Source organism: Gymnodraco acuticeps, unplaced genomic scaffold (genome assembly GCF_902827175.1).
Source record: "Gymnodraco acuticeps unplaced genomic scaffold, fGymAcu1.1, whole genome shotgun sequence".
Classification (NCBI taxonomy): domain Eukaryota; kingdom Metazoa; phylum Chordata; class Actinopteri; order Perciformes; family Bathydraconidae; genus Gymnodraco; species Gymnodraco acuticeps.
Window position 1 is genome coordinate 144,936 of NW_022991241.1, and position 27,959 is coordinate 172,894.

Here is a 27,959-nt window from a genome sequence, read left to right on the forward strand (position 1 = left end):
TGAAAAGAAGTCGGAATTCTGAGAAAAATATGTAATATTGAAAAAGTCGTAATATTGAGAAAATAATTGGGAATATTGAGAAAAAAAATTGGGAATATTGTGAAACAGTCAGAATTAGGAGGAAAAAAATGTAATATTGAGAAAATAATCTATATATTGTGAAAAAAAGACTGAATTCTCAGGATAAAAAAAGTCGGAATATTGAGAAGAAAGTCGTAATATTGAGAAAAACAGACTGAAATCTGAGGAGAAAAAAGTCGGAATATTGAGAAAAAAGTCGGAATATTGGAACGAATTCTGAGAAAACAAACAGTTTTGGTGTCAACGCTGTGGCAGATCCCCGACTGCTCTTAAAAACTCCTCCATCAGGTGAGGAACTGATGACATTCATAGTTTCTGTTGAACCCACTTTCTGGCTCTCGTTCCGCTTCTTCAGCTTCCATCAAAATAACTTCCCAGCTTTCATAACTATTAAAGATTTCTAGATTTAGATGCACTTGTAGGTTCCCACGTAGAATGTACATTTCGTCAAGTACTGCTTTAGCAGTATTGAGAAAAAAAGTCTGAATGTTGACAAAAAAAGTCGGAATATTCAGAAAAAAAGTCGGAATATTCAGAAAAAAAGTCGGAATATTGTGAAAAAATACTGAATTCTCAGGATAAAAATAGTCGGAATATTGAGAACAAAATTCGGAATATCGAAAAACTAATTGGGAATATTGAAAAGAAGTTGGAATTCTGAGAAAAATATGTAATATTGAAAAAATCGTAATATTGAGAAAACAATTGGGAATATTGAAAAATAAATTGGGAATATTGTTACAAAATATGTAATATTGAGAAAATAATCTATATATTGTGAAAAAAAGACTGAATTCTCAGGATAAAAAAAGACGGAATATTGAGAAATAAATTGGGAATATTGAGAAAAAGTCGGAATTCTGAGAAGAAAAAATATTAATATTGAGAAAAAAAGTCAGAATATTGAAAAATAATTCGGACTTTTTTTTCATGTCTAGATTTGTTTCCACACTTGTGTCGCCAATTTTCTAAATAGCTTCAATTTCAACAAATTCAGGAACCCATCTAGGATGCAACGTCTCCAGATGTATTTTATGAGCATTCATTTTACTCTTCACTTCAACTATGTTGGATATCTGATGTGAACCTACGCCCACATTTTCTCTCTTTTTTTAGGATATCAACTCTGTGTACCAGATCTTCCCTGATGAGGTTCTTGGCTCAGGACAGTTTGGCATCGTCTATGGAGGTAAAATCTTTAAAAGATAATACGTTTAAAATTAGATACCTGCTTTTTGACAACATATAAGAAGTATAATGTTGAGAAGTCTCGTTTAGAAAATAAAGTTCAAGATTTACATGAAAATTAAAGTTGTAAATTGGTAGAAAAGTCATTATTATCATCTTCACTCTGAATTTCATATTTCTTTCTAGGTATTAGGAGAATAAGGTTGCCATATTTGGAAGCAGTTAACTCTGAATTGTTCCTCTTGATTAAATTGTCACAACATAATAGGTTATATGCATAATACTAATGCAGATTTTCATTTGTTTTTACACAGGGAAACACAGGAAGTCCGGTCGAGACGTCGCCATCAAGATTATCGACAAACTCCGTTTCCCCACGAAACAGGAGAGCCAGCTGAGGAACGAGGTGGCCATCCTGCAGGTACACACACACACACACACACACACACACACACACACACACACACACACACACACACACACACACACACACACACACACACACACACACACATATATATATATATATACACACACACACACACACACACACACACAGCAGTGCTGTTAGCAGTGAATGAGACTTCCTGTCGTGAACGCCTTCATTACCGTGGCAACACTGTAGGGGTGTGATATCCTGTAATTCTCCAGTGCTGCTCAACCTGCAGAAGCTGCTGCTGACACACACACACACACACACACACACACACACACACACACACACACACACACACACACACACACACACACACACACACAGAACACACACACACAGAACACACTGCTCACTTCATTTCTCAAGAAAGAGTGGTGGGAACATTGTGATTTCCATCAGATTGTAATGCACTTCAATTTCAATTATTTTAACATAATATGGCATACGAGTGTCAAAAACACTTAATATAATCAAGAAGTATTTGCAGGTTGTTATACTTTATGAGAAGAAATCAATGTTTTTCTGATTGTCTTTATCCGGACTGATTGATAATTACCATTATCCATTTATCAAAAATGAATGGTCATGATAAGGATGATTTATTGTCGCTCACATGTCGTGAATGAAGGGAAACAAAAGCGATAGACAAAAGTCAATCAAATAAAAGAGTCCTAATTATGTAAATAATAATGTCTAGGGGTGTAACGGTTCACAAACATTTCGGTTCGGTACGTACCTCGGTTTTTTGGTCTCGGTTCGGTTCGGTACGTTTTCGGTACAGCAGAATTTTTTTTCACAAAACAAAATATATATATATATATTTTTTATTATTATTAAACTGTGAATAATGTATTCACTCAAATAAATACAAAATATAATAAAATAAACATTAAGGTGCAGCATTTCGATGAACTGAAATAATCTGTATTTGAACTTTACTGTAGTACTCACAAAACATAAACTATTAGTTTGGGGTTTTTAATTATTATTAAACTGTGAATATTCACTCAAATAAACAAAATATAATAAAATGAACATTAAGGTGCAGCTTTTCGATGAACTGAAATAATCTGTATTTGAACTGTACTGTACTAGTACCTAGCAGCCAGCTTGACATTAGAACTTGCTTGTCATTGTATTTTCATGTTTTTTTAAAGAAAGATGAACTTGTCCACATTGCTTGCCGAAAGGGCAGATCTGCTGGCACTAACAATGTCTCCTGCTGTGGAGAACACCCTCTCTCTAGGGACAGAGGTAGCAGATACAGCCAGGTAGCGCTTTGCTAACATGGCAACATAAGGATATTTGGCGTTTGTAATAGCTTTGGCTCGGTCTGAACTCTCTGCGAGTGGTGGAGGCTTAAACGCTAGCGGGAGCTGGGTTTGCACTTCAGTCTTTTTTCTTTTGGTACCGGTGATATTCACGTTCGGGTGATGCCTTTTCAAGAGTGTGCAAGTTTGATGTATTGCCAGCCGCGTAACCAATTTTAGTTGAACAATGCCGACAAACAGCTTTGGTTCGGTCCACCTGTCTTTGTCCGTCATCCTTGTTCGTAACTGCGAAACCAAAATGTTCCCAAACCGGAGACTTCAATGATGCTGGAGGATTTTCGAGCTCAACTTTATCTGCGTTCGCCATTTCGACAGTTCCTCAAATTACTGACTACATTTGAACGCATCCCTCTGACCAGCTCTCATAGTATGCCTCTCGTCCAATTAAATGACTTGCTCGCTCTATGACGCGTTGAACCCAATGTGAGCAAATTACTCTGAATGCTGCGACGCAGCACCTGAGATTACTTCCAAAAAGTTGTTCACGTTCTCAATTTTTTACGTTTAACGTTATATTCGTTCGGTACACTTCGGTACACTTCGGTACACACGTGTACCGAACCGAAGGGCCCGTACCGAATAATTTCGGTACGGGTACTTGTACCGTTACACCCCTAATAATGACGCTAAATCAAAAGCCAGCAGTCCTTTTTTTTTAGCTCATAAGTTAAGTGGAACCTCAGAATTCCCTAAAAAATCAGGGATGTTAAAAATGCTGGTTTGTTGGTAGTTGTCTGACTTAAATTGCAATAGTTATAGAGAGATGCGCAGCAACAGCAAATGGCAAGTGTGGAGGAAATTCTTCAGAGACACTGATAAATGATTAATGTAGGAACAGAGCTTCTTCTTCCTCAGAGACCCTGAACACAGCTAACAGTCACACTATATCGGGTCGGGGTGGCGCAGTGGTCTGTGCATCTGATCGTCAGATCAAGGGGGGGGGGCTGGGGAACTCCAGTTCGAAATCCGCTCCTGCCGCCACTGCGTGTCTTGGATTTGCTCCTGTGGGTAATGTCCACAGTACATGTATGATACCAATGTGTACTTGTAAAAGCGCCTCGATGACCTCGAGGCGTGAAGATGGACGGTGTGGCGCAGTGCGCTGTGCAATGATCATCAGATCAAGGGGTGAAACCCGCCGCTGCTGCGTCTGTAAAGCCGGTGTGTCCTTGGGCAAGACACTTCACCTGAACTTGCTCCTGTGGGTATTGTCCACAGTGACCATTGCATGTATAAAAAATATGTGTGATGTGTATTTGTAAAGCGCTTTGAGCATCTGGAAAAGCGCTATAATAAATGTAAGGAATTATTATTATTATTATTATATGGTAGAGAGAATAGCCAACTGGTCCCACCCTTAAATTATCTTATTCATCATCTAAACATCCCCATCATTAAACCATAAAACCCCCCAGTCCTTTAACCATTTGCAAATCCACCTTTTACACTTCCTTTGCCCTCCAGAAATGTAAATCCTTAACATATGTCTCTGTTAAACACACACAAGACTACAAATGAAGTTTAACAGAGTAAAGGCAATCAGAGTATAGTGACGCGTTTCCACTATAGCGGGTAGCTCGCTTTAAGCGTGCCGAGCTGTGCGGGGCCCGTTTTTGGTTGCGTTTCCACTTGGCCTAGTTTAAATCGTGGTTCTAGGGCCAGGAACAACCAGGCTGAGTCGGGCTGAGTATGCTAAACTAGAGAGAGAATCGCTGGCAAGGGGGCTACAACTACAACAAGATGAACATATTTGACCGTGATTTAATTGTAATACACGTTTCAAAGTGATGCCGAAGTAACAACATACTGATACCGGTTAGTAAAAACCATGAATTAATGCTTTGACAAGTCTGCAGACAGACGGCAGGCGAAAAACCCTTTTAAAATGCGTGCTTTCTAAATGGAGCTTGGCTAAGCTAACGTTATATATGCTCCGACCGTCCACACTCACAACAACGGCCTATACAGACATAAATAAAGCAGCGACTGTATTCGCCATGACACAGGCAGTCTGTGGTTTGTACTTGTTTAACTTTTGTCTAGTTTCTGAACAGATATGAGGAGCTGTGAGCTCTGAGTGCTAACAGCTAACGGCTGTGTTGTTTTTCTGGGGCTCTCATTGAAGATGACGTCACGGCTCCGCCTACACTGCGTTACTATAGTAACTGCCCCAGTTCCTAAACTGTAATGGAAGCGCAGCATTAAAGTGAACCGGGCCTAATAAGGCCTAACCAAACCGAGCGAGGCCGAGCGAGGACTGCAGTGGAAACGCGCCATTAGACTATATGTTTTTAATGATTATATGATAATTTGACACGACATCAAGCAAGCAGCAAAGCATTTAGAACAGCGGTGTCCAAACTACGGCCCGGGGGTCAAATGCGGGGTCAACTTATTCACATAACAATCTTGAAATACAACCTTCATATTTCTCCTTATTATAATCAATCTAAAGCTTCTGTTTTAAGGAATGAGCTGCCAACACCCACAAGCATCATTTACCTACATTTGATTGATTTTGCTAACTTATAACTGAACTTATGAGGCGATATTCCTCTAGTGAGCGGCCCAGCCCTTCGTATGTTTTTCTGTATGTGGCCATCGGTGAAAAAAGTTTGGACACCCCTGACTTAGATGAAGATAGTTTCTCCCCCCTCTCCTCTCTCTGTAGAGTTTGCACCACCCCGGCGTGGTGAACCTGGACTGCATGTTTGAGACTCCGGAGAGAGTGTTTGTCGTCATGGAGAAGCTCCACGGAGACATGCTGGAGATGATCCTGTCCAGTGAGAAGGGACGGCTGCCGGAGAGGATCACCAAGTTCATGGTCACTCAGGTACAGAGTCGCAATTCTGAGAAATATAATTTTAAAAAAAGGAGGCGTGTGGCGCAGTGGACTATTGCGTTGGTGTTCGGAACAGGGGAGCACAGGTTCAAACCCCACTGCAGTCAGCATGTCGTTGTGTCCAGTGGCGGATTTAGGATTGTAGGATATCCGGGGCTTAGTCACAAATTTGAAGTTGTTGATCGGGGGGGGCAGTGAACTGTGGACTCGCAGCGGGGGTAGTACGCAGGCTACTGTCCCGCAGCTGCTGCCTCTCTGTTGGACTCCGGTACTGCACATTACTGACGAGACGTTTCTCAGTGAAACATTCGGGGCTTTTCAGAAAACATCCGGGGCTTGAGCCCAAGTAGCCACCCATTAGCCACCCAGTAGCCACCCCGTAGCGCTGCCACTGGTTGTGTCCCTGGGCACACTTCACCCCAAATTGCTCCGGTGGGGATTACCCACAGTATTGAATGTATGTAAATTGCTTTGGATAAAAGCGTCTAACAAGTAACATGTAATTTAAAAATATGTCGGAATATTGAAAGAAAATGTTGAGAAAAAAGTCTGAAATCTTTATGAGAAAAAAATAAAGAATATTGAGAAAAATAGTCTTAATTCGGAGAAAAAAGACGGACTATTGAGAAAAGAAGTCGGAAATTGATATTCTATCTAGAACAAGAGAAAACCCAGATCTTCCTTAGGCGATATTCAGCATCCTTTGGCCCTTAGTTGAGCCAACTAGCGTTTCCCCTAAGCCCCGCCTCCAATCCTCTCCCTCACAGCAGCGTCAAATGAACGGAAAGGCTTGTGACGAATTATTGATTGTTGAGTAATCCTGAAACTGTGACCCTTTTTTAATTTCAACTTCAGATCCTGGTGGCTTTGCGTCATCTTCACTTCAAGAACATCGTCCACTGTGATCTGAAACCTGAAAACGTCCTTCTGGCTTCTGCAGATGCATTTCCACAGGTACTGTGTGTGTGTGTGTGTGTGTGTGTGTGTGTGTGTGTGTGTGTGTGTGTGTGTGTGTGTGTGTGTGTGTGTGTGTGTGTGTGTGTGTGTGTGTGTGTGTGTGTGTGTGTGTGTGTGTGTGTGTGTGTGTGTGTGTGTGTGTGTGTGTGTGTGTGTGTGTGTGTGTGTGTGTGTGTGTGTGTGTGTGTGTGTGTGTGTGTGTGTGTGTGTGTGTGTGTGTGTGTGTGTGTGTGTGTGTGTGTGTGTGTGTGTGTGTGTGTGTGTGTGTGTGTGTGTGTGTGTGTGTGTGTGTGTGTGTGTGTGTGTGTGTGTGTGTGTGTGTGTGTGTAGCTAGTTATTTGGTTTATTTATAGTGCTGGACTTAGGGTACCACATTTGTATGTGTTATAATTCATTCATACAAACCGTTCTAACTTGTTGTGCAGACGTCTTTAAGTTTGGGATATTTTATGAAATGCATATAGGCAAGATATGGACAGTATAAAGGCTCAGTAAAAACAGGTTTGAACTGAAAAGCCAAACTCAAAATGAGGAGATCCCTAAGGCAGCTGCCCATTGGATGAGCCGGGGAGGAACATAAATGGAAGTGTGTCAGTACATTTTCCACTGGTCTGATTGTGAAGTGGGAAAAGGGGCCGAAGAATGAAATGGTTATATGATTGGGAGTAAATTACAGGTATGTAGGGCAGGTGAGAGTGTTAGACACACAAAGAACATATATGCCAGCAGGGGCTAGAAGTAGTGGAGTACAAATACTTTGTTACTGTACTTCAGTACCTGTTTCTGGTATCAGAAACTACTTTTTACATGTTGAACTCAAATACCTGTACTTTCTACTTCTTACATGTTGAACTCAAATACCTGTACTTTCTACTTCTTACATTTTGAACTCAAATACCTGTACTTTCTACTTCTTACATGTTGAACTCAAATACCTGTACTTTCTACTTCTCACATGTTGAACACAAATACCTGTACTTTCTACTTCTTACATGTTGAACACAAATACCTGTACTTTCTACTTCTTACATGTTGAACTCAAATACCTGTACTTTCTACTTCTCACATGTTGAACTCAAATACCTGTACTTTCTACTTCTTACATGTTGAACACAAATACCTGTACTTTCTACTTCTTACATGTTGAACTCAAATACCTGTACTTTCTACTTCTTACATGTTGAACTCAAATACCTGTACTTTCTACTTCTTACATGTTGAACACAAATACCTGTACTTTCTACTTCTTACATGTTGAACTCAAATACCTGTACTTTCTACTTCTTACATGTTGAACACAAATACCTGTACTTTCTACTTCTTACATGTTGAACACAAATACCTGTACTTTCTACTTCTTACATGTTGAACTCAAATACCTGTACTTTCTACTTCTTACATGTTGAACTCAAATACCTGTACTTTCTACTTCTTACATGTTGAACTCAAATACCTGTACTTTCTACTTCTCACATGTTGAACTCAAATACCTGTACTTTCTACTTCTCACATGTTGAACTCAAATACCTGTACTTTCTACTTCTTACATGTTGAACTCAAATACCTGTACTTTCTACTTCTTACATGTTGAACTCAAATACCTGTACTTTCTACTTCTCACATGTTGAACTAAAATACCTGTACTTTCTACTTCTTACATGTTGAACTCAAATACCTGTACTTTCTACTTCTTACATGTTGAACTCAAATACCTGTACTTTCTACTTCTTACATGTTGAACTCAAATACCTGTACTTTCTACTTCTTACATGTTGAACTCAAATACCTGTACTTTCTACTTCTTACACTTTGAACTCAAATACCTGTACTTTCTACTTCTTACATGTTGAACCCAAATACCTGTACTTTCTACTTCTTACATGTTGAACTCAAATACCTGTACTTTCTACTTCTTACATGTTGAACTCAAATACCTGTACTTTCTACTTCTTACATGTTGAACTCAAATACCTGTACTTTCTACTTCTTACATGTTGAACCCAAATACCTGTACTTTCTACTTCTCACATGTTGAACTCAAATACCTGTACTTTCTACTTCTTACATGTTGAACTCAAATACCTGTACTTTCTACTTCTTACATGTTGAACTCAAATACCTGTACTTTCTACTTCTTACATGTTGAACTCAAATACCTGTACTTTCTACTTCTTACATGTTGAACACAAATACCTGTACTTTCTACTTCTTACATGTTGAACTCAAATACCTGTACTTTCTACTTCTCTCATTTTCCAAACAGCTGGTTCCTTTAGTCTGAATGTGTGTTTGGTGCGTGATCATTATTCTTTAGAGTCATTGCTTGCCTATTGATTTGAACACGATCCGTGTATCCATCATTTCCTGGTCTTCTCTAAAGAAGAGGGACCAATGGAAACGTTGTCATGTTGCCGTTGTTCAGCATGGAAACATTCATTAGCTAACAATGACATTATTGTTCTATTAATATAAAGGGAGGTCAGGTACTCTTTAAAGCAGCTGCTAGTTATAGGTACTTTTTACTGAAGTACACTTCAAAGCCTCTTTACTTTTACTTGAGTCAAGAAGTTTAGTCAGTACTTCTACTTTCACCATTTTTAAACACGAGTATCTGTACTTCTACTTGAGTAAAGGATGTGTGTACTTTTGCCATCTCTGTATGACAGGAGAAGAAACTTGATGTGAAACATGGAGTCTACCGACAAAAACTCCACACTTACATTTAAAACGTATTAAAAAAACACTGAAAGCATCTCGGAGCTGAAACATACAATAATGTGCCAGAAAAAGGTTAAGAGCTGTTTCGAACCATGCTGCATTATATTCGGAGGTGACACAAAGAGAGGGACCAAACATACGTCTATAAGTCTACAGTGTATAAATACACATAGAGGGCCGAGGTGCAACAGACAGTCCATTAGCTTTCATGAGCTTTGTGCAGTTTTCTCCTCTCCAGAAAAAGCTGTTAGACAGACTGTTATCTGTTGTGATGATGCAACACACTTTACTTTCTGTGTATCATCACTAAACCTGCTACTCTGAATTATAAAACTAAATGTCTCGAAGAGGTCGTGTGAAAACAAAGAGGAACCCAAAGATCTACTTGAATGTGCCAATTATTGTTAACGATCCAATTAGCAACAGTTGGATATCAGAAATTACGTCAAGGACCAAATCATCTCATACCTAGCCAATTAATACTTAAGCTTTTCACATTTTATCCATCCATCCATCCATCCATCTTCTCCCGCTTATCCGTGGTCGGGTCGTGGGGGTAGCAGTTCCAGCAGAGAGCCCCAAACTTTCTTTTCCCTGGCGACATCAACCAGCTCTGACTGGGGGGTCCCAAGGCGCTCCCAGGCCAGCGAAGAGATATAATCCCTCCACCTGGTCCTAGGTCTACCCCTTGGTCTCTTCCCAGCTGGACGTGCCTGGAACACCTCCCTAGGGAGGCGCCCAGGTGGCATCCTAACTAGGTGCCCGAACCACCTCAACTGGCTCCTTTCGACGCGAAGGAGGAGCGGCACAACTCCGAGTCCCTCCCGGATGACTGAACTTCTCACCTTATCCCTAAGGGAGACACCAGCCACCCTGCGGAGAAAACCCATCTCGACCGCTTGTATCCGCGATCTCGTTCTTTCGGTCATGACCCATCCTTCATGACCATAGGTGAGGGTAGGAACGAAAATGGCCCGGTAGACAGAGAGCTTTGCCTTCTGGCTTAGCTCCCTTTTCGTCACAACGGTGTGGTAAAGCGACTGCAGTACCGCTCCCGCTGCTCCGATTCTCCGGCCCATCTCACGCTCCATTGTTCCCTCACTCGAGAACAAGACCCAGAGATATTTTAAAGCTACTAAAAAGCTAAACCATCTTTAGATTGGATTCAGAAATGTCATTTTGGCCAAATATGTTCTTCATATGTTGCTCTCAACAAGGACTACTTATTTCCATTCTTGCAGGTTGTTAGGGCTGTACAAGGGCGTGGAATCAAATGCACGATGCAGAGACAAACAAAGCATCCAAATAAAGTGTTTTAATGTAGACAGGTCATAACAGACTGAATACATAAAGCAACAAAACAAAAACTACTAATACACTAACTCTATGGACGATAACTCTATGGATAATGACAAAAGGATCTTACGCTGGAAGGCTTGGAACACACAAGACAATCTGGCAACGAGACAGGGGAAGACGAGAACTATATATATACTAGACAGACAACACCAGGTGAAGACAATTAGACAATCACAACCGTGGGAAAACAGACAAGGCAGGAAACGTACTTTAGACACATGAGGGTAGACAAGACTATCAAAATAAAACAGGAACCTATCGAAACACATAACATGAAACCTAGAGGGAACAATCTTAGCAGAGCCGTCTACGCACAACACAGGTATTTGTTTATAGAGCCAGCAACATTTCAGCTAAACCGTTAGCTTTAAAGATAAGTAGATATTATAAAACTAAAGAACTTTAATCCTTGGTAAGGTAAACAGAATATGTATTAGATATTGTGAAAGTCTTAGAGGAGCATCATACTCCAAAATGTTGGGCCAGACCAGAGACATTTGACTCTAAACCGATTCATGGGATAGTAGAGCAGACTAATGATGCACAAGACGAAGATAAGAGTTTATACGTGCCAATTATTGTTAACAATCCAATTAGCAACAGTTGAAATATCAGAAAGTACGTCAATGACCAAATCATCTCACACCTAGCCAAATGATACTTCAATCAGGAGAGACGTGATGTATGGAATACATATTTATTATCGGTCACATTATATAAATGAAACATAATGATGACAGTTTATAACAAGTGAATGAAATGGTGTTTTGGCGATTAGGCCCAGGTTTTGTAGGATATCAATCGGGAAGGGAAGAACCGTTTCCGATGAACCCCCCTGGGTCTAGACACTGGTGGTGGTGATAAGTGGTTAGGTCCGGTTGGAAGGGAGAAGCTTAAGCTTGGCCCTGAGTTGAAAGCAGGAGGCGAAGGGGTGGAGGAGGGTTGCGCGTTGACACCTGGAAGACAGCTGATAGGAAAGGGGAGAGCATATATAGAGGGATTAACAGGTGCGATGATTAGGCTTGTGAATGGAGGGGAGTGATAGGTTAGCTGAGGAGTGGCGCTCCCTGTCATTTAGTGCAGGGAACGAGTATTGCCATGACGTGCAATACGGAGTGATAGGTCTTCCTGTCTGAACTTGCGCTAAGCTTCATTTGTGCTTTTTCTTGCATTTAAAGTTTTTAAGCTAAACATTTTGGGCCAGACCCGAGCAAATTGACTCAGTCTCTAAACTGATTAATAAAGATTGACTAATGATCCACAAAACAACGTAACATGTTAGCATTGTTTTTTAATGTTTTCCATGTTACAGGTAAAGCTGTGTGATTTTGGCTTTGCGAGGATTATCGGTGAAAAGTCGTTCAGGCGTTCGGTGGTCGGCACGCCGGCGTACCTCGCCCCGGAGGTCCTGAGGAACAAAGGATACAACCGCTCTCTGGACATGTGGTCGGTCGGAGTCATCATTTACGTCAGGTAGGACACAAACAGGATTTCCGTTCTTTTACATCAGGTCTAAAACCACGGGACTCAGAGACAGTGTCATCCCAACAGGCCATAAGACTAATAAACACATGAACTTTTGAAAGAACATCCATAAACATACGGAGCCCCCTATGTGACAAGGAGAAAGAAAACCTTTTCGCAAAACCTTTGTGATATCTCGAACATTTTTCATTTAGCTCAATGTACTTCCGGGTTAGTTCGACGACACAGAAACCACAACAATGGAGCGGTTCATCGATTTTTACTTTGAGCTTGGCCTAAAATATAAAGATATAAGATCAGTGCTTGGCAATAGGCACGGGTTTCACATAAGTGAAAGACACCTCAAGAGAACACTCAGACCCCGTTTACACGAGAACAAAACGGGTTGGATCCGCATAGTTTCTCTTGTGTATAGCCCTTTCATTTACACGAGGCCGTAACAAAACGATAGAAACGGACCCCACAAGGTGGATACTTTGCAAACGAAACGCTCTGGGGGGTCCAACGGCTCCGTGTAATCGCCTCTATACGATCATTTCCTGAAAAAATAACGATAGCCCCGCCTCCCCCCACTGTTGTTTGTGCCTCACACATCCGGGGGGGATCTTATACTCGCTGCTTTTGGTGTATTTTGTGGCGAAAGTTACAGCGCCAGTTACAGGCCCGGCATATGTACTACAGCGTTTCCAGCGTTCTCGTGTGAACAGACACGTTAAACGAATACGTGTGAACGGAAGACTTGAAAACGCATACTGTGCATAAACGCAAACGTTCCCGTGTGAGCAGCACCTCAGAGCGAGGGGACATGCACGTCGCAAAGCATACCCTGAGCTGAGTTATTGGCAGATTCAAATTTCACGGATCAATAACTCATGAACATAACGTTGTAAAAATACAAACAACGTGACTTTACGATGTTTAGTCATCTGAGCTAAACATCAATAATTGGTCACAATCTGCAGCTGGAGGAGAGAGGAGTGCTTAGGGACCGTCTACAATCTGCAGCTGGAGGAGAGAGGAGTCCTTAGGGACCGTCTACAATCTGCAGCTGGAGGAGAGAGGAGTGCTTAGGGACCGTCTACAATCTGCAGCTGGAGGAGAGAGGAGTCCTTAGGGACCGTATACAATCTGCAGCTGGAGGAGAGAGGAGTGCTTAGGGACCGTATACAATCTGCAGCTGGAGGAGAGAGGAGTCCTTAGGGACCGTCTACAAACTGCAGCTGGAGGAGAGAGGAGTGCTTAGGGGCCGTCTACAATCTGCAGCTGGAGGAGAGAGGAATGCTTAGGGACCGTCTACAATCTGCAGCTGGAGGAGAGAGGAATGCTTAGGGACCGTCTACAATCTGCAGCTGGAGGAGAGAGGAGTGCTTAGGGGCCGTCTACAATCTGCAGCTGGAGGAGAGAGGAGTGCTTAGGGACCTTCTACAATCTGCAGCTGGAGGAGAGAGGAGGGCTTAGGGACCGTCTACAATCTGCAGCTGGAGGAGAGAGGAGTGCTTAGGGACCGTCTACAAACTGCAGCTGGAGGAGAGAGGAGTGCTTAGGGACCGTCTCCAATCTGCAGCTGGAGGAGAGAGGAGTGCTTAGGAACCGTCTACAATCTGCAGCTGGAGGAGAGAGGAGTGCTTAGGAACCGTCTACAAACTGCAGCTGGAGGAGAGAGGAGTGCTTAGGGACCGTCTACAATCTGCAGCTGGAGGAGAGAGGAGTGCATAGGGACCGTCTACAATCTGCAGCTGGAGGAGAGAGGAGTGCTTAGGGACCGTCTACAATCTGCAGCTGGAGGAGAGAGGAGTGCTTAGGGACCGTCTACAATCTGCAGCTGGAGGAGAGAGGAGTCCTTAGGGACCGTCTACAATCTGCAGCTGGAGGAGAGAGAGGAGTGCTTAGGAACCGTCTACAATCTGCAGCTGGAGGAGAGAGGAGTGCTTAGGGACCGTCTACAATCTGCAGCTGGAGGAGAGAGGAGTCCTTAGGGACCGTCTACAATCTGCAGCTGGAGGAGAGAGGAGTGCTTAGGGACCGTCTACAATCTTCAGCTGGAGGAGAGAGGAGTGCTTAGGGGCCGTCTACAATCTGCAGCTGGAGGAGAGAGGAGTGCTTAGGGACCGTCTACAATCTTCAGCTGGAGGAGAGAGGAGTGCTTAGGGGCCGTCTACAATCTGCAGCTGGAGGAGAGAGGAGTCCTTAGGGACCGTCTACAATCTGCAGCTGGAGGAGAGAGGAGTGCTTAGGGACCGTCTACAATCTTCAGCTGGAGGAGAGAGGAGTCCTTAGGGACCGTCTACAATCTGCAGCTGGAGGAGAGAGGAGTGCTTAGGGACCGTCTACAATCTGCAGCTGGAGGAGAGAGGAGTGCTTAGGGACCGTCTACAATCTGCAGCTGGAGGAGAGAGGAGAGCTTAGGGACCGTCTACAATCTGCAGCTGGAGGAGAGAGGAGTGCTTAGGGACCGTCTACAATCTGCAGCTGGAGGAGAGAGGAGTGCTTAGGGACCGTCTACAATCTGCAGCTGGAGGAGAGAGGAGTGCTTAGGGACCGTCTACAATCTGCAGCTGGAGGAGAGAGGAGTCCTTAGGGACCGTCTACAATCTGCAGCTGGAGGAGAGAGGAGTGCTAAGGGACCTTTTACAATCTGCAGCTGGAGGAGAGAGGAGTGCTTAGGGACCGTCTACAATCTGCAGCTGGAGGAGAGAGGAGTCCTTAGGGACCGTCTACAATCTGCAGCTGGAGGAGAGAGGAGTGCTTAGGGACCGTCTACAATCTGCAGCTGGAGGAGAGAGAGGAGTGCTTAGGGGCCGTCTACAATCTGCAGCTGGAGGAGAGAGGAGTGCTTAGGGGCCGTCTACAATCTGCAGCTGGAGGAGAGAGGAGTGCTTAGGGACCTTCTACAATCTGCAGCTGGAGGAGAGAGGAGGGCTTAGGGACCGTCTACAATCTGCAGCTGGAGGAGAGAGGAGTGCTTAGGGACCGTCTACAAACTGCAGCTGGAGGAGAGAGGAGTGCTTAGGGACCGTCTACAATCTGCAGCTGGAGGAGAGAGAGGAGTGCTTAGGGGCCGTCTACAATCTGCAGCTGGAGGAGAGAGGAGTGCTTAGGGGCCGTCTACAATCTGCAGCTGGAGGAGAGAGGAGTGCTTAGGGACCTTCTACAATCTGCAGCTGGAGGAGAGAGGAGGGCTTAGGGACCGTCTACAATCTGCAGCTGGAGGAGAGAGGAGTGCTTAGGGACCGTCTACAAACTGCAGCTGGAGGAGAGAGGAGTGCTTAGGGACCGTCTCCAATCTGCAGCTGGAGGAGAGAGGAGTGCTTAGGAACCGTCTACAATCTGCAGCTGGAGGAGAGAGGAGTGCTTAGGAACCGTCTACAAACTGCAGCTGGAGGAGAGAGGAGTGCTTAGGGGCCGTCTACAATCTGCAGCTGGAGGAGAGAGGAGTGCATAGGGACCGTCTACAATCTGCAGCTGGAGGAGAGAGGAGTGCTTAGGAACCGTCTACAAACTGCAGCTGGAGGAGAGAGGAGTGCTTAGGGACCGTCTACAATCTGCAGCTGGAGGAGAGAGGAGTGCTTAGGGACCGTCTACAATCTGCAGCTGGAGGAGAGAGGAGTGCTTAGGGACCGTCTACAATCTGCAGCTGGAGGAGAGAGGAGTCCTTAGGGACCGTCTACAATCTGCAGCTGGAGGAGAGAGAGGAGTGCTTAGGAACCGTCTACAATCTGCAGCTGGAGGAGAGAGGAGTGCTTAGGGACCGTCTACAATCTGCAGCTGGAGGAGAGAGAGGAGTGCTTAGGGGCCGTCTACAATCTGCAGCTGGAGGAGAGAGGAGTGCTTAGGGACCGTCTACAATCTGCAGCTGGAGGAGAGAGGAGTGCTTAGGAACCGTCTACAATCTGCAGCTGGAGGAGAGAGGAGTGCTTAGGGACCTTCTACAATCTGCAGCTGGAGGAGAGAGGAGTGCTTAGGGACCGTCTACAATCTGCAGCTGGAGGAGAGAGGAGTGCTTAGGGACCGTCTACAATCTGCAGCTGGAGGAGAGAGGAGTGCTTAGGAACCGTCTACAATCTGCAGCTGGAGGAGAGAGGAGTGCTTAGGGACCGTCTACAATCTGCAGCTGGAGGAGAGAGGAGTGCTTAGGGACCGTCTACAATCTGCAGCTGGAGGAGTGCTTAGGGACTGTCTCCAATCTGCAGCTGGAGGAGAGAGGAGTGCTTAGGGACCGTCTGCAATCTGCAGCTGGAGGAGAGAGGAGTGCTTAGGGACTGTCTGCAATCTGCAGCTGGAGGAGAGAGGAGTGCTTAGGGGCCGTCTACAATCTGCAGCTGGAGGAGAGAGGAGTGCTTAGGGACCGTCTACAATCTGCAGCTGGAGGAGAGAGGAGTGCTTAGGGACCGTCTGCAATCTGCAGCTGGAGGAGAGAGGAGTGCTTAGGGACTGTCTGCAATCTGCAGCTGGAGGAGAGAGGAGTGCTTAGGGGCCGTCTACAATCTGCAGCTGGAGGAGAGAGGAGTGCTTAGGGACCGTCTACAATCTGCAGCTGGAGGAGAGAGGAGTGCTTAGGGACCGGCTGCAAACTGCAGCTGGAGGAGAGAGGAGTGCTTAGGGACCGTCTACAATCTGCAGCTGGAGGAGAGAGGAGTGCTTAGGGACCGTCTACAATCTGCAGCTGGAGGAGAGAGGAGTGCTTAGGGACCGGCTGCAAACTGCAAAGCCGAAAAGATATACTCATGGAAAAATTCAATAACTTCATTTTTTTAAGATATAGAACTACCAAAATCTCTTAACACATCAATGGTTATGTTGTTGTTACAGTATAACACTTATTTTTGAATAAATATGCTTTTAAATATTTTTCAGGCTTTTTCATTTCAAACTATTTTAAATGACTTTGACATTTTACAATGTAGTGCAACCAAACCCCTTTCACACATCAATAGTACATTGCTGCTCATACTACATCAGGGGTATCCAAACTACGGTCCGGGGGCATATAATGAATAAAGTATAATGAAACATGGCCCACAATATGGTGGGCCATGGTGTTAATAAGCCCACATTTTATAACAAATCTAAGTTGATAAGAAAAATGCTCAATAACTTATTTAAATAACATATATTTCACATGTTTCCATATTTCTCTGCTTTGGCAGTCTCAGTGGGACGTTCCCTTTCAACGAAGATGAAGATATCAACGATCAGATCCAGAACGCTGCCTTCATGTACCCTCCTCACCCGTGGAATAAAGTCTCCCAGGAAGGTATTTCACATTTAAGACCAAACAGCTGACAAGTGGATCTTAAATTCAGTCCAGTTACTTTTGGTACTTTAACTATATTTTGATGATAATACTTTTCTACTTTTACTTGGGTAACAGAATGCAGGAATTGTACTGTAACAGAGTATTCCTACACTCTGGTACTTCTATTTTTACTGAAGTACAAGATCTGAGTACTTCTACTTTTACTCAAGATCTGAGTACTTCTACTTTTACTCAAGTACAAGATCTGAGTACTTCTACTTTTACTGAAGTACAAGATCTGAGTACTTCTACTTTTACTGAAGTACAAGATCTGAGTACTTCTACTTTTACTCAAGATCTGAGTACTTCTACTTTTACTCAAGTACAAGATCTGAGTACTTCTACTTTTACTCAAGTACAAGATCTGAGTACTTCTACTTTTACTCAAGTACCAGATCTGAGTACTTCTACTTTTACTCAAGTACAAGATCTGAGTACTTCTACTTTTACTCAAGTACCAGGTCTGAGTACTTCTACTTTTACTCAAGTACCAGATCTGAGTACTTCTACTTGTACTCAAGTACCAGATCTGAGTACTTCTACTTGTACTCAAGTACCAGATCTGAGTACTTCTACTTTTACTCAAGTACCAGGTCTGAGTACTTCTACTTTTACTCAAGTACCAGATCTGAGTACTTCTACTTTTACTCAAGTACCAGGTCTGAGTACTTCTACTTTTACTCAAGTACCAGATCTGAGTACTTCTACTTTTACTCAAGTACCAGATCTGAGTACTTCTACTTGTACTCAAGTACCAGATCTGAGTACTTCTACTTTTACTCAAGTACCAGATCTGAGTACTTTTCCCACCTAAAAAACAAAAAAATAACATTTTGGAAAGATATAACTATAAACTGCGTCTGCCCAAGTTGGCGTTTTCAAGCAGATAACTCTGGTACATTTATGTTTCTGTAAAAACACACATTGAGTTGCTGCATAGGGTTATCATCCTTCCTCTACCAACACAGATAAATAGTGTTAAACCTTCCTTACTGCCATGTAACGGTTTGTTTCACCTCTCTGTATGATTTGGTGCTTATTTCTCATCTTCTATCATCAGGTTATTATTTCCTCCTCCTTCAGGTTTTCTCTGAAGTCTCTCTGGTGTTTCGTGACTCATTCTGTTTTCGTCATTGTCTATAAATGTTGTCTGGAATGGCCCCGTTGACTACGAGACAGATTTAAATCCGCCTGACTCACTCTCCTCGGCTCGTTTCTCCCGAAGTGCCGTTAACCTTTCGTCCACCTCCTCATCCCACTATAGCAACTTCAGAATAAACGTTGAAAGAAAGACGTTTCCTGTGAATAGATTTCAGAGGATAAACTCTTTGTGCGTCAACAAATCTGCATTTTCAAAGATCGCTCAGAGAGAAGACACTTTAAATGGATTCTGTCACAGAACTCATGTTTCCTTCTGCCCACAAACACGACTCGTAACAGGAAGTTTCATAATGGGAACACTTGAATAAAGACGTCTGGTTTATGATCACAATGCTGCAAAGATACCATGATCATAGATGGAATATTATCTCTCGGCGAATTGAAAGTACTTATTGCCTGAGATCGCATGCTGTGGTTTTATTAAATGTGCCAAGTGCTAGGACTGTCTTAGGGAAGAAAGCTTTCAGATGTGCAGCTCCACTAACATCGAACAGTCTGCAAAAAGAATGGAACATTACCAAGCTAGTACCACTACATGTTTTTAAAGCTCGGTTGGATGCTACACAATCAGATGCTGTTGGTACCTGTACATGTGGTTAAATATGTAAATTGTAATCCCTGTACATTTTGCTGTATGATGTCCTTTTGTTGTTCTGTTGTTTATGTTTGTATGTCTTCGTGTGGAACCTACTGTTGCAGGTCTCCCTTGAAAAAGAGATCATTGATCTCAATGGGATTTTACCTGGATAAATAAAGGTTTTGAATTGAATTGAACAAAAAGATGTAACATGAGGCACTTTTGGCAGAGAATAGAATAGTCAGTCAATTATGTTGTTTTTATCCAAGTTTATGATTCAATATACTGAGTAGAACATTTTGAATCTAATGCTCAAAGCTTGATTGCATTAAACCACATTAAACGATTGAATGGTCTTTCATGCTTTTAGGTGGGACAAAGTCCTCTTTATAAACGGTGGTGTTCTGTATGACGAGCTCAACAATGGTTCAACCGAACTGAGATTTGAAAAGGCAGAAAGAGACCAGAATCCTTTTGAGGAATGGTTTAATAAGAATAGCTTAAATCACCAGTCATTCGTGAGAGAAATTGTGTTCAGATTCAAACAGGAAGTGGTTTCGGTTTCAGCGTCAGTTTTTTCAAACCTCAATAATGACTGAAAATGAGTTTAGAGTTATCATTGTTGGACCTGGAGAAACACAGATAAACTTGAGATAAGATAAGACTTTATTTATCCCGAAGGAAATTGTTGTATCAGAGTTACAAAGATGCAATAATAATAAAACTGTACACTAACGGTACGTCCACACAGCAGCATTAAAAAAATCTTCCAACGCTTCTGCCCATTCACTTTGAATGGGTTGACGTCACTTTGCCTCATTTTTCGCCGAACTGCTTTGTGGGAAGCAAAGCGGAGATTTCCAGGCATCTCAGGATTCAAAAGTTGAGCAATGTTCAACTTTTGAGTCTTCTGAAGCTTTCGGTGGAAGCGTCAGCCAATCAAATCATATGCCAGTACAAGCTCTATCCAATCAAACCGCTGCTGGTGTGTCAGGGGCGGGAGATTCATGTGATTGGTTGTTGGTCGAGCTTCAGACATGCTCGCCAGCAAGCTTTTTCCAAAGCCGCTGTGTGGACGTACAGTAAGTAAAAAGAGCAGTTAAAATTACCGAAATTATCGGCCGAAAATGGTTAAAAAGGCCCTTTCGGCTTTCGGCCAAAAAAAAAAAATATCACCGAATGTCAGAACAGGCTTAAGTTGGTAATCTAACGTGTTGTTGTGATGACGTAATAAAGACGCGGCGACCATGCTCGCGGCTAGCTCACAGGGGGGGGGACATTGACCTTTGTCATCGAGATTGCCCTGAGCCTTTAACAAATCGTATTAAATAATCTGATGAGAGACTGTAAACAGAATAGCTGAAATTTTAACAAACTAAATAACTCAGTTTCCTCTAATCATTAACCCATGTTTGTATCATGTAGTTAACTCCGTGTGTTGCTGCTAGCATACATAACACCTGACGTGGAAACGTTACTCGTGGATGGGGCTACAGAGCTGCTAGAAAGACGGTCGAACCCGGTACATTCCTCCGTCTGCATGCGGTGCACTTTTGCTAAATGTTTAGACAAATTGCTCGTGCTTACATGCTAAACTCTTATTGCACTTATGGTAACAAGTATTCTCCACATCGAGACGGGTAAAGTTTAACCACACCTCGGAGCGCGTTCTCTCCGCCATCTCCGCATTGTGCTCCGCTGCATGTAGCAGCTGCATGTGTGTAAACGGCCCCGCCCCCTCGCACACAGACGGGGGAGAGAGATCTCGTCTGATCGAAAATACATCATAGACGCATTTGTTGTCTTTGCATATTAGAAACGAGTTGGCGACACTAAGACTGCGATATAATGTTTTTTAGCAATAATACATGACATATATAAATGTACTGTATGCATTCAAAAGTGCTGAATAAATGTTTTATGGACCCATAATAGTGATTATTATTTAAGTTAAGTTTTGCCATAATCATGTCTATTTCCATAATCAGGTAGCTGAACAACATTGGTAAAAAATGTATACATTATATATATATATTTCTATTAATCATTTTCGGCCTTTCGGCATTCGGCTTTCGGCCAACTGTTTCCTATTTTCGGTATCGGTTTCGGCCAAGAATTTCCCATTCGGTGCACCCCTACTATATAGTTCTATGGAGTTTCAGAGAGTTCTAGAGAGTTTCAGAGAGTTCTAGAGAGTTCTATGGAGTTTCAGAGAGTTCTAGAGAGTTCCAGAGAGTTCTAGAGAGTTCCAGAGAGTCCCAGAGTCCCAGAGAGTTCTAGGGAGTTTTAGAGAGTTTCTGACGGACAGACGGGGGGTTTTAATTTGCAGCTCCATTCATGTGCATAATGGCAGAAGATGGAGGCCCCGAGACCCCGATTTGTTCAGACCGCTGACCCTGAAACAATGTTAACATCATGTTAGCTTTGCTCATTAGCCCCGAACGGCCCCTCGCAGCGTGAGCTCCGACCCCACATCATCATCATCACCATCATCATCACCATCATCATCATCATCATCATCATCATCATCATCATCATCATCATCATCCTCATCCTCCTCCTCCTCCTCCTCCTCCTCTTCTTCTTCTTCTTCTTCTTCTTCTTCTTCTTCTTCTTCTTCTTCTTCTTCTTCTTCTTCTTCTTCTTCTTCTTCTTCTTCTTCTTCTTCCTCTTCTTCTTCTTCTTCTTCTTCTTCTTCTTCTTCTTCTTCTTCTTCTTCTTCTTCTTCTTCTTCTTCTTTCCTCCATTCGGCAAAGTTCCTAAACTTCCCTTTCTTCTTTGCTTCTCCTCCTCCTCTTATTTGTATTCCCTCTGCTCTTCCTCCTTCTTTCCTCCATTCTTTCTCTTCCTAAAACTTCGGTGTGCTCTCCCTCCTGTGTCCTCGTCCTCTCCTGTCACCTATGACCCCTTGTATACACCCGGTGCAGCTAAACCCCGCCACCAAGTGTTCAAAATAGTTCCTTTGTCCTGTAAGTTTGAGCCTCCTCATTAAACTTTCTGTACAAAAGGTTAACTTAAGAAGATTAACTTCCAGGATCCAAAAGGTGTACGTTTGCAAACTTTGTCCCCCTTTTTTTAACTGCAAAGTTCCTAAACTTCCCTTCCTTCTTTCCTTCTTTCCTTCTTTCCTTCTTTCCTCCTCCTCCTCCTCCTCCTCCTCCTCCTCCTCCTCCTCCTCCACTTCAACTCAACGTTTTCTCACTCATCACTCCTTCTTACGTGCTTTTTTTCTATTCTTTTTTGCAGCGATTGACCTGATTAACAACCTTCTGCAGGTGAAGATGAGGAAGAGGTACAGTGTGGACAAGACCCTCAGTCACCCCTGGTTACAGGTAGGACTTTGATTACATATTAGGAGTTTATTAATATGTTTATTATGTGAAAAGGAAGAAAAACAACATAGAGAGAGATATGTGAAAACTGTCCATTGCCCCAGTATCACGATGAAGCTAAATCAGCTAACTCATTTTAACACAATGGTAAGAACTATATATTTGTGTTTGTACTAAATGTAAGGATACAGGAAGTGTTACAGAAAAGATAAGCGATGTGACAGTAGACCAAGGCCTATCTTTAAACAATTTAACATTTTGATTTGTTGGATTTTAGCAGTTTTTATAAAGGTTTGTCTGAATGTGTGCTTATGATTGAAGTCCAAATTAACCAAACAGATATTCTTGAGTTTCTGTTCATTCCTGGTTTTGAAAACAGAATTTGAGGTTTCGATTTTTCCTCGCCCAACACAACACCGCCTCTTATCACATGACTGATCGTCCATACTTGGGTCACATGATCACAACTTGGTTTTTTTAGGAAAACAATTCCCTGAAGGTGGTACTACAGGAAATCATTATGGTTCATCCTCTCATAAATTAAACCAAAACATTGGACAGATGGATGGATGAGTTCACACTGCAAACATTAACACATTTTAAATCAAAAAGACACATATCCAGAAATGTAAATGTAAATGTCCCCCCCCCCCCCCCCCTCAGTTTTTCACATTTGTTATTTGTTATTTTTTAATCTGTTCGAAATAAAGACTGAAAGAAAGAAAGAAAGAAGTTAGCCTTTTGTCAATATGTTTGCCCCGAATCTCCTTCCCTTAAATCAAGGGTCTGAGGATGGAGGTTTTGGGTGGTGTATAGATTGTATTTAGTTATTTACATCTGGGATTTTTTCTATTCTACAGTATTGCAATACTACCAGGTACAAATGTTTGTCCACAGCTTTAAAATTCAAAACTGCTCCACCTCAAAGATTGTTGTTCAACAGAAATTAAACCAAAACATTGGACAGATGGAAGCACCAGTTGACACTGCATACTTTAAAGGTCCCCTAGGGTGACCTTTAACACATTTTAAATCAAAAAGACACATATCCAGACATGTAAATGTCCCAATACTTCCCCTCCAGGACTACCAGATGTGGCTGGACGTGAGGAGTCTGGAGTCGCGGATGAACGAGCGCTACGTGACCCACGAGAGTGACGACCTGCGCTGGCACCACCACGCCCAGCTGAGCGGCCTGGACTACCCCCCCCACCTGCTGAATGGGCCCCGCAGTGAGGGCGCTCAGAAGCTGGAGCGGTACCAGGACCACCAGGAGGAAGAGCTGGAGACCCTGAGCGAGAGGGTCAGTGAACTCTGAGAGGGGGGATCCCATCTGAGAGAAGAAACATCAACAAAACAACAACAAAACAACAAAAAAAGCACAACATTAAAGATCTCCTATCATGCTATTATTACGCATTATGGGTGATGTTCAGGTGTATATCAGTATGTAGTGTCTCTACTTTAAAGAGTCCTCTCCTGCTGATGTTCAGGTTTGTTATATCAGTATGTAGTGTCTCTACTTTAAAGAGTCCTCTCCTGCTGATGTTCAGGTGTATATCAGTATGTAGTTGTCTCTACTTTAAAGAGTCCTCTCCTGCTGATGTTCAGGTTGTATATCAGTATGTAGTGTCTCTACTTTAAAGAGTCCTCTCTGCTGATGTTCAGGTTGTATATCAATATGTAGTGTCTCTACTTTAAAGAGTCCTCTCCTGCTGATGTTCAGGTGTATATCAGTATGTGGTTGTCTCTACTTTTTAAAGAGTCCTCTCTGCTATGTTCAGGTGTATATCAGTATGTAGTGTCTCTACTTTAAAGAGTCCTCTCCTGCTGATGTTCAGGTGTATATCAGTATGTAGTGTCTCTACTTTAAAGAGTCCTCTCCTGCTGATGTTCAGGTGTATATCAGTATGTAGTGTCTCTACTTTAAAGAGTCCTCTCCTGCTGATGTTCAGGTGTATATCAGTATGTAGTGTCTCTACTTTAAAGAGTCCTCTCCTGCTGATGTTCAGGTGTATATCAGTATGTAGTGTCTCTACTTTAAAGAGTCCTCTCCTGCTGATGTTCAGGTGTATATCAGTATGTAGTGTCTCTACTTTAAAGAGTCCTCTCCTGCTGATGTTCAGGTGTATATCAGTATGTAGTGTCTCTACTTTTAAAGAGTCCTCTCCTGCTGATGTTCAGGTTGTATATCAGTATGTAGTGTCTCTACTTTAAAGAGTCCTCTCCTGCTGATGTTCAGGTGTATATCAGTATGTAGTGTCTCTACTTTAAAAGAGTCCTCTCCTGCTGATGTTCAGGTGTATATCAGTATGTAGTGTCTCTACTTTAAGAGTCCTCTCCCTGCTGATGTTCAGGTGTATATCAGTATGTAGTGTCTCTACTTTAAGAGTCCTCTCCTGCTGATGTTCAGGTGTATATCAGTATGTAGTGTCTCTACTTTAAAGAGTCCTCTCCTGCATGATGTTCATGTGTATATCAGTATGTAGGTCTTACTTTAAAGAGTCTCTCCTGCTGATGTTCAGGTGTATATCAGTAATGTAGTGTATCTACTTTAAAGAGTCCTCTCCTGCTGATGTTCAGGTGTATATCAGTATGTAGTGTATCTACTTTAAAGAGTCCTCTCCTGCTGATGTTCAGGTGTATATCAGTATGTAGTGTCTCTACTTTAAAGAGTCCTCTCCTGCTGATGTTCAGGTGTATATCAGTGTGTAGTGTCTCTACTTTAAAGAGTTCTCTCCTGCTGATGTTCAGGTATATATCAGTATGAAGTGTCTCTACTTTAAAGAGTCCTCTCCTGCTGATGTTCAGGTGTGTATCAGTATGTAGTGTCTCTACTTTAAAGAGTCCTCTCCTGCTGATGTTCAGGTGTATATCAGTATGTAGTGTATCTACTTTAAAGAGTCCTCTCCTGCTGATGTTCAGGTGTATATCAGTATGTAGTGTCTCTACTTTAAAGAGTCCTCTCCTGCTGATGTTCAGGTGTATATCAGTGTGTAGTGTCTCTACTTTAAAGAGTTCTCTCCTGCTGATGTTCAGGTATATATCAGTATGAAGTTGTCTCTACTTTAAAGAGTCCTCTCCTGCTGATGTCAGGTGTGTATCAGTATGTAGTGTCTCTACCTTTAAAGAGTCCTCTCCTGCTGATGTCAGGTGTATATCAGTATGTAGTGTCTCTACTTTAAAGAGTCCTCTCCTGCTGATGTTCAGGTGTATATCAGTATGTAGTGTCTCTACTTTAAAGAGTCCTCTCCTGCTGATGTTCAGGTGTATATCAGTATGTAGTGTCTCTACTTTAAAGAGTCCTCTCCTGTGATGTTCAGGTGTGTATCCAGTATGTAGTGTCTCTACTACTTTTAAAGAGTCCTCTCCTGCTGATGTTCAGGTGTTTATCAGTATGTAGTGTCTCTACTTTAAGAGTCCTCTCCTGCTGATGTTCAGGTGTATATCAGTATGTAGTGTCTTCTACTTTAAAGGAGTCCTATCCTGCTGATGTTCAGGTGTATATCAGTATGTAGTGTCTCTACTTTAAAGAGTCCTCTCCTGCTGATGTTCAGGTGTATATCAGTATGTAGTGTCCTCTACTTTTAAAGAGGTCCTATCCTGCTGATGTTCAGGTGTATATCAGTATGTAGTGTCTCTACTTTAAAGAGTCCTCTCCTGTGATGTGCAGGTGTATATCAGTTATGTAGTGTCTCTACTTTAAAGAGTCCTCTCCTGCTGATGTTCAGGTGTATATCAGTATGTAGTGTCTCCTACTTAAAGAGTCCTCTCCTGCTGATGTTAGGTTTGTATATCGATGTAGTGTCTCTACTTTAAAGAGTCCTCTCCTGCTGATGTTAAGGTGTATATCAGTATGCTAGTGTCTCTAATTAAAGAGTCTTCTCCTGCTGATGTTCAGGCTGTATATCAGTATGTAGTGTCTCTACTTTAAAGAGTCCTCTCCTGCTGATGTTCAGGTGTATATCAGTATGTAGTGTCTCTACTTTAAAGAGTCCTCTCCTGCTGATGTTCAGGTGTATATCAGTATGTAGTGCCTCTACTTTAAAGAGTCTTCTCCTGCTGATGTTCAGGTGTATATCAGTATGTAGTGTCTCTACTTTAAAGAGTCCTCTCCTGCTGATGTTCAGGTGTATATCAGTATGTAGTGTCTCTACTTTAAAGAGTCCTCTCCTGCTGATGTTTCAGGTGTATATCAGTATGTAGTGTCTCTACTTTAAAGAGTCCTCTCCTGCTGATGTTCAGGTGTATATCAGTATTGTAGTGTCTCTACTTTAAAGAGTCCTCTCCTGCTGATGTTCAGGTGTATATCAGTATGTAGTGTCTCTACTTTAAAGAGTCCTCTCCTGCTGATGTTCAGGTGTATATCAATATGTAGTGTCTCTACTTTAAAGAGTCCTCTCCTGCTGATGTTCAGGTGTATATCAGTATGTCAGTGTCTCTACTTTAAAGAGTCCTCTCCTGCTGATGTTCAGGTGTATATCAGTATGTAGTGTCTCTACTTTAAAGAGTCCTCTCCTGCTGATGTTCAGGTGTATATCAGTATGTAGTGTCTCTACTTTAAAGAGTCCTCTCCTGCTGATGTTCAGGTGTATATCAGTATGTAGTGTCTCTACTGGAACATGTCTCCATGCTTTAAAGATCTCCTATAATGCTATTAAGTGCATTGTGTTTGATCGGAGACCTTTAAAGATCAGTTGAATTGATAAAATAACGAACTCATTGCGTTCACTACAAACTAAAACATCAGGTAATTATGACCAAGCATTTTATAATCAGATATCTCTTGTTTTGCCTTCACAACATTAAAGTATTGTCATTTTGACAATTGTGTTGTTATTATGTCATCCTCTTTTAGTAATTACAATTTTATTTTTATTTTGTAAATACGAACTTCTTGTCCTTTCAAGGTAATTTTATCGTAAATAGGAAATTAATTCGTAACTAAAGTATTTTATGAAATGTACTTTATTAATCCCAATTTGTGATTTAAATTGTTTTCATCCCATATTAGTTATCACCAAAACTTCTATTAATAATGTTCTGATTTATATTAATAAAAAAGGATTATCATTTGAATATTTGGTCTTTAAGTTACAAGATCTTTGTTATTTAAGTATGAGATAGGAATCTTGTTTTGAGGATAGTCTTAATATCTCATTTATTGAAGATAATACAAGAACAAATAAGACAATT

General features: G+C 42.2%; 1 protein-coding gene across 3 annotated transcripts in view; it reads left to right on the forward strand.

Annotated features, from left to right (window-relative positions):
• Window positions 1–24,212, forward strand: part of prkd1 (protein kinase D1) — a 96,236-nt gene extending 72,024 nt beyond the window's left edge. For all 3 annotated transcript variants that reach the window (XM_034239457.1, XM_034239456.1, XM_034239458.1), the window contains 8 exons: window positions 1,198–1,270; window positions 1,584–1,690; window positions 5,708–5,869; window positions 6,734–6,832; window positions 12,225–12,385; window positions 17,545–17,651; window positions 22,678–22,763; window positions 23,848–24,212. In XM_034239457.1, coding sequence (XP_034095348.1) covers window positions 1,198–1,270; window positions 1,584–1,690; window positions 5,708–5,869; window positions 6,734–6,832; window positions 12,225–12,385; window positions 17,545–17,651; window positions 22,678–22,763; window positions 23,848–24,081 — 1,029 coding nt within the window. In that variant the 3' untranslated portion in view covers window positions 24,082–24,212. The remainder of the gene's footprint in view (window positions 1–1,197; window positions 1,271–1,583; window positions 1,691–5,707; window positions 5,870–6,733; window positions 6,833–12,224; window positions 12,386–17,544; window positions 17,652–22,677; window positions 22,764–23,847) is intronic.
• The last annotated feature ends 3,747 nt before the right edge of the window (window positions 24,213–27,959 follow it).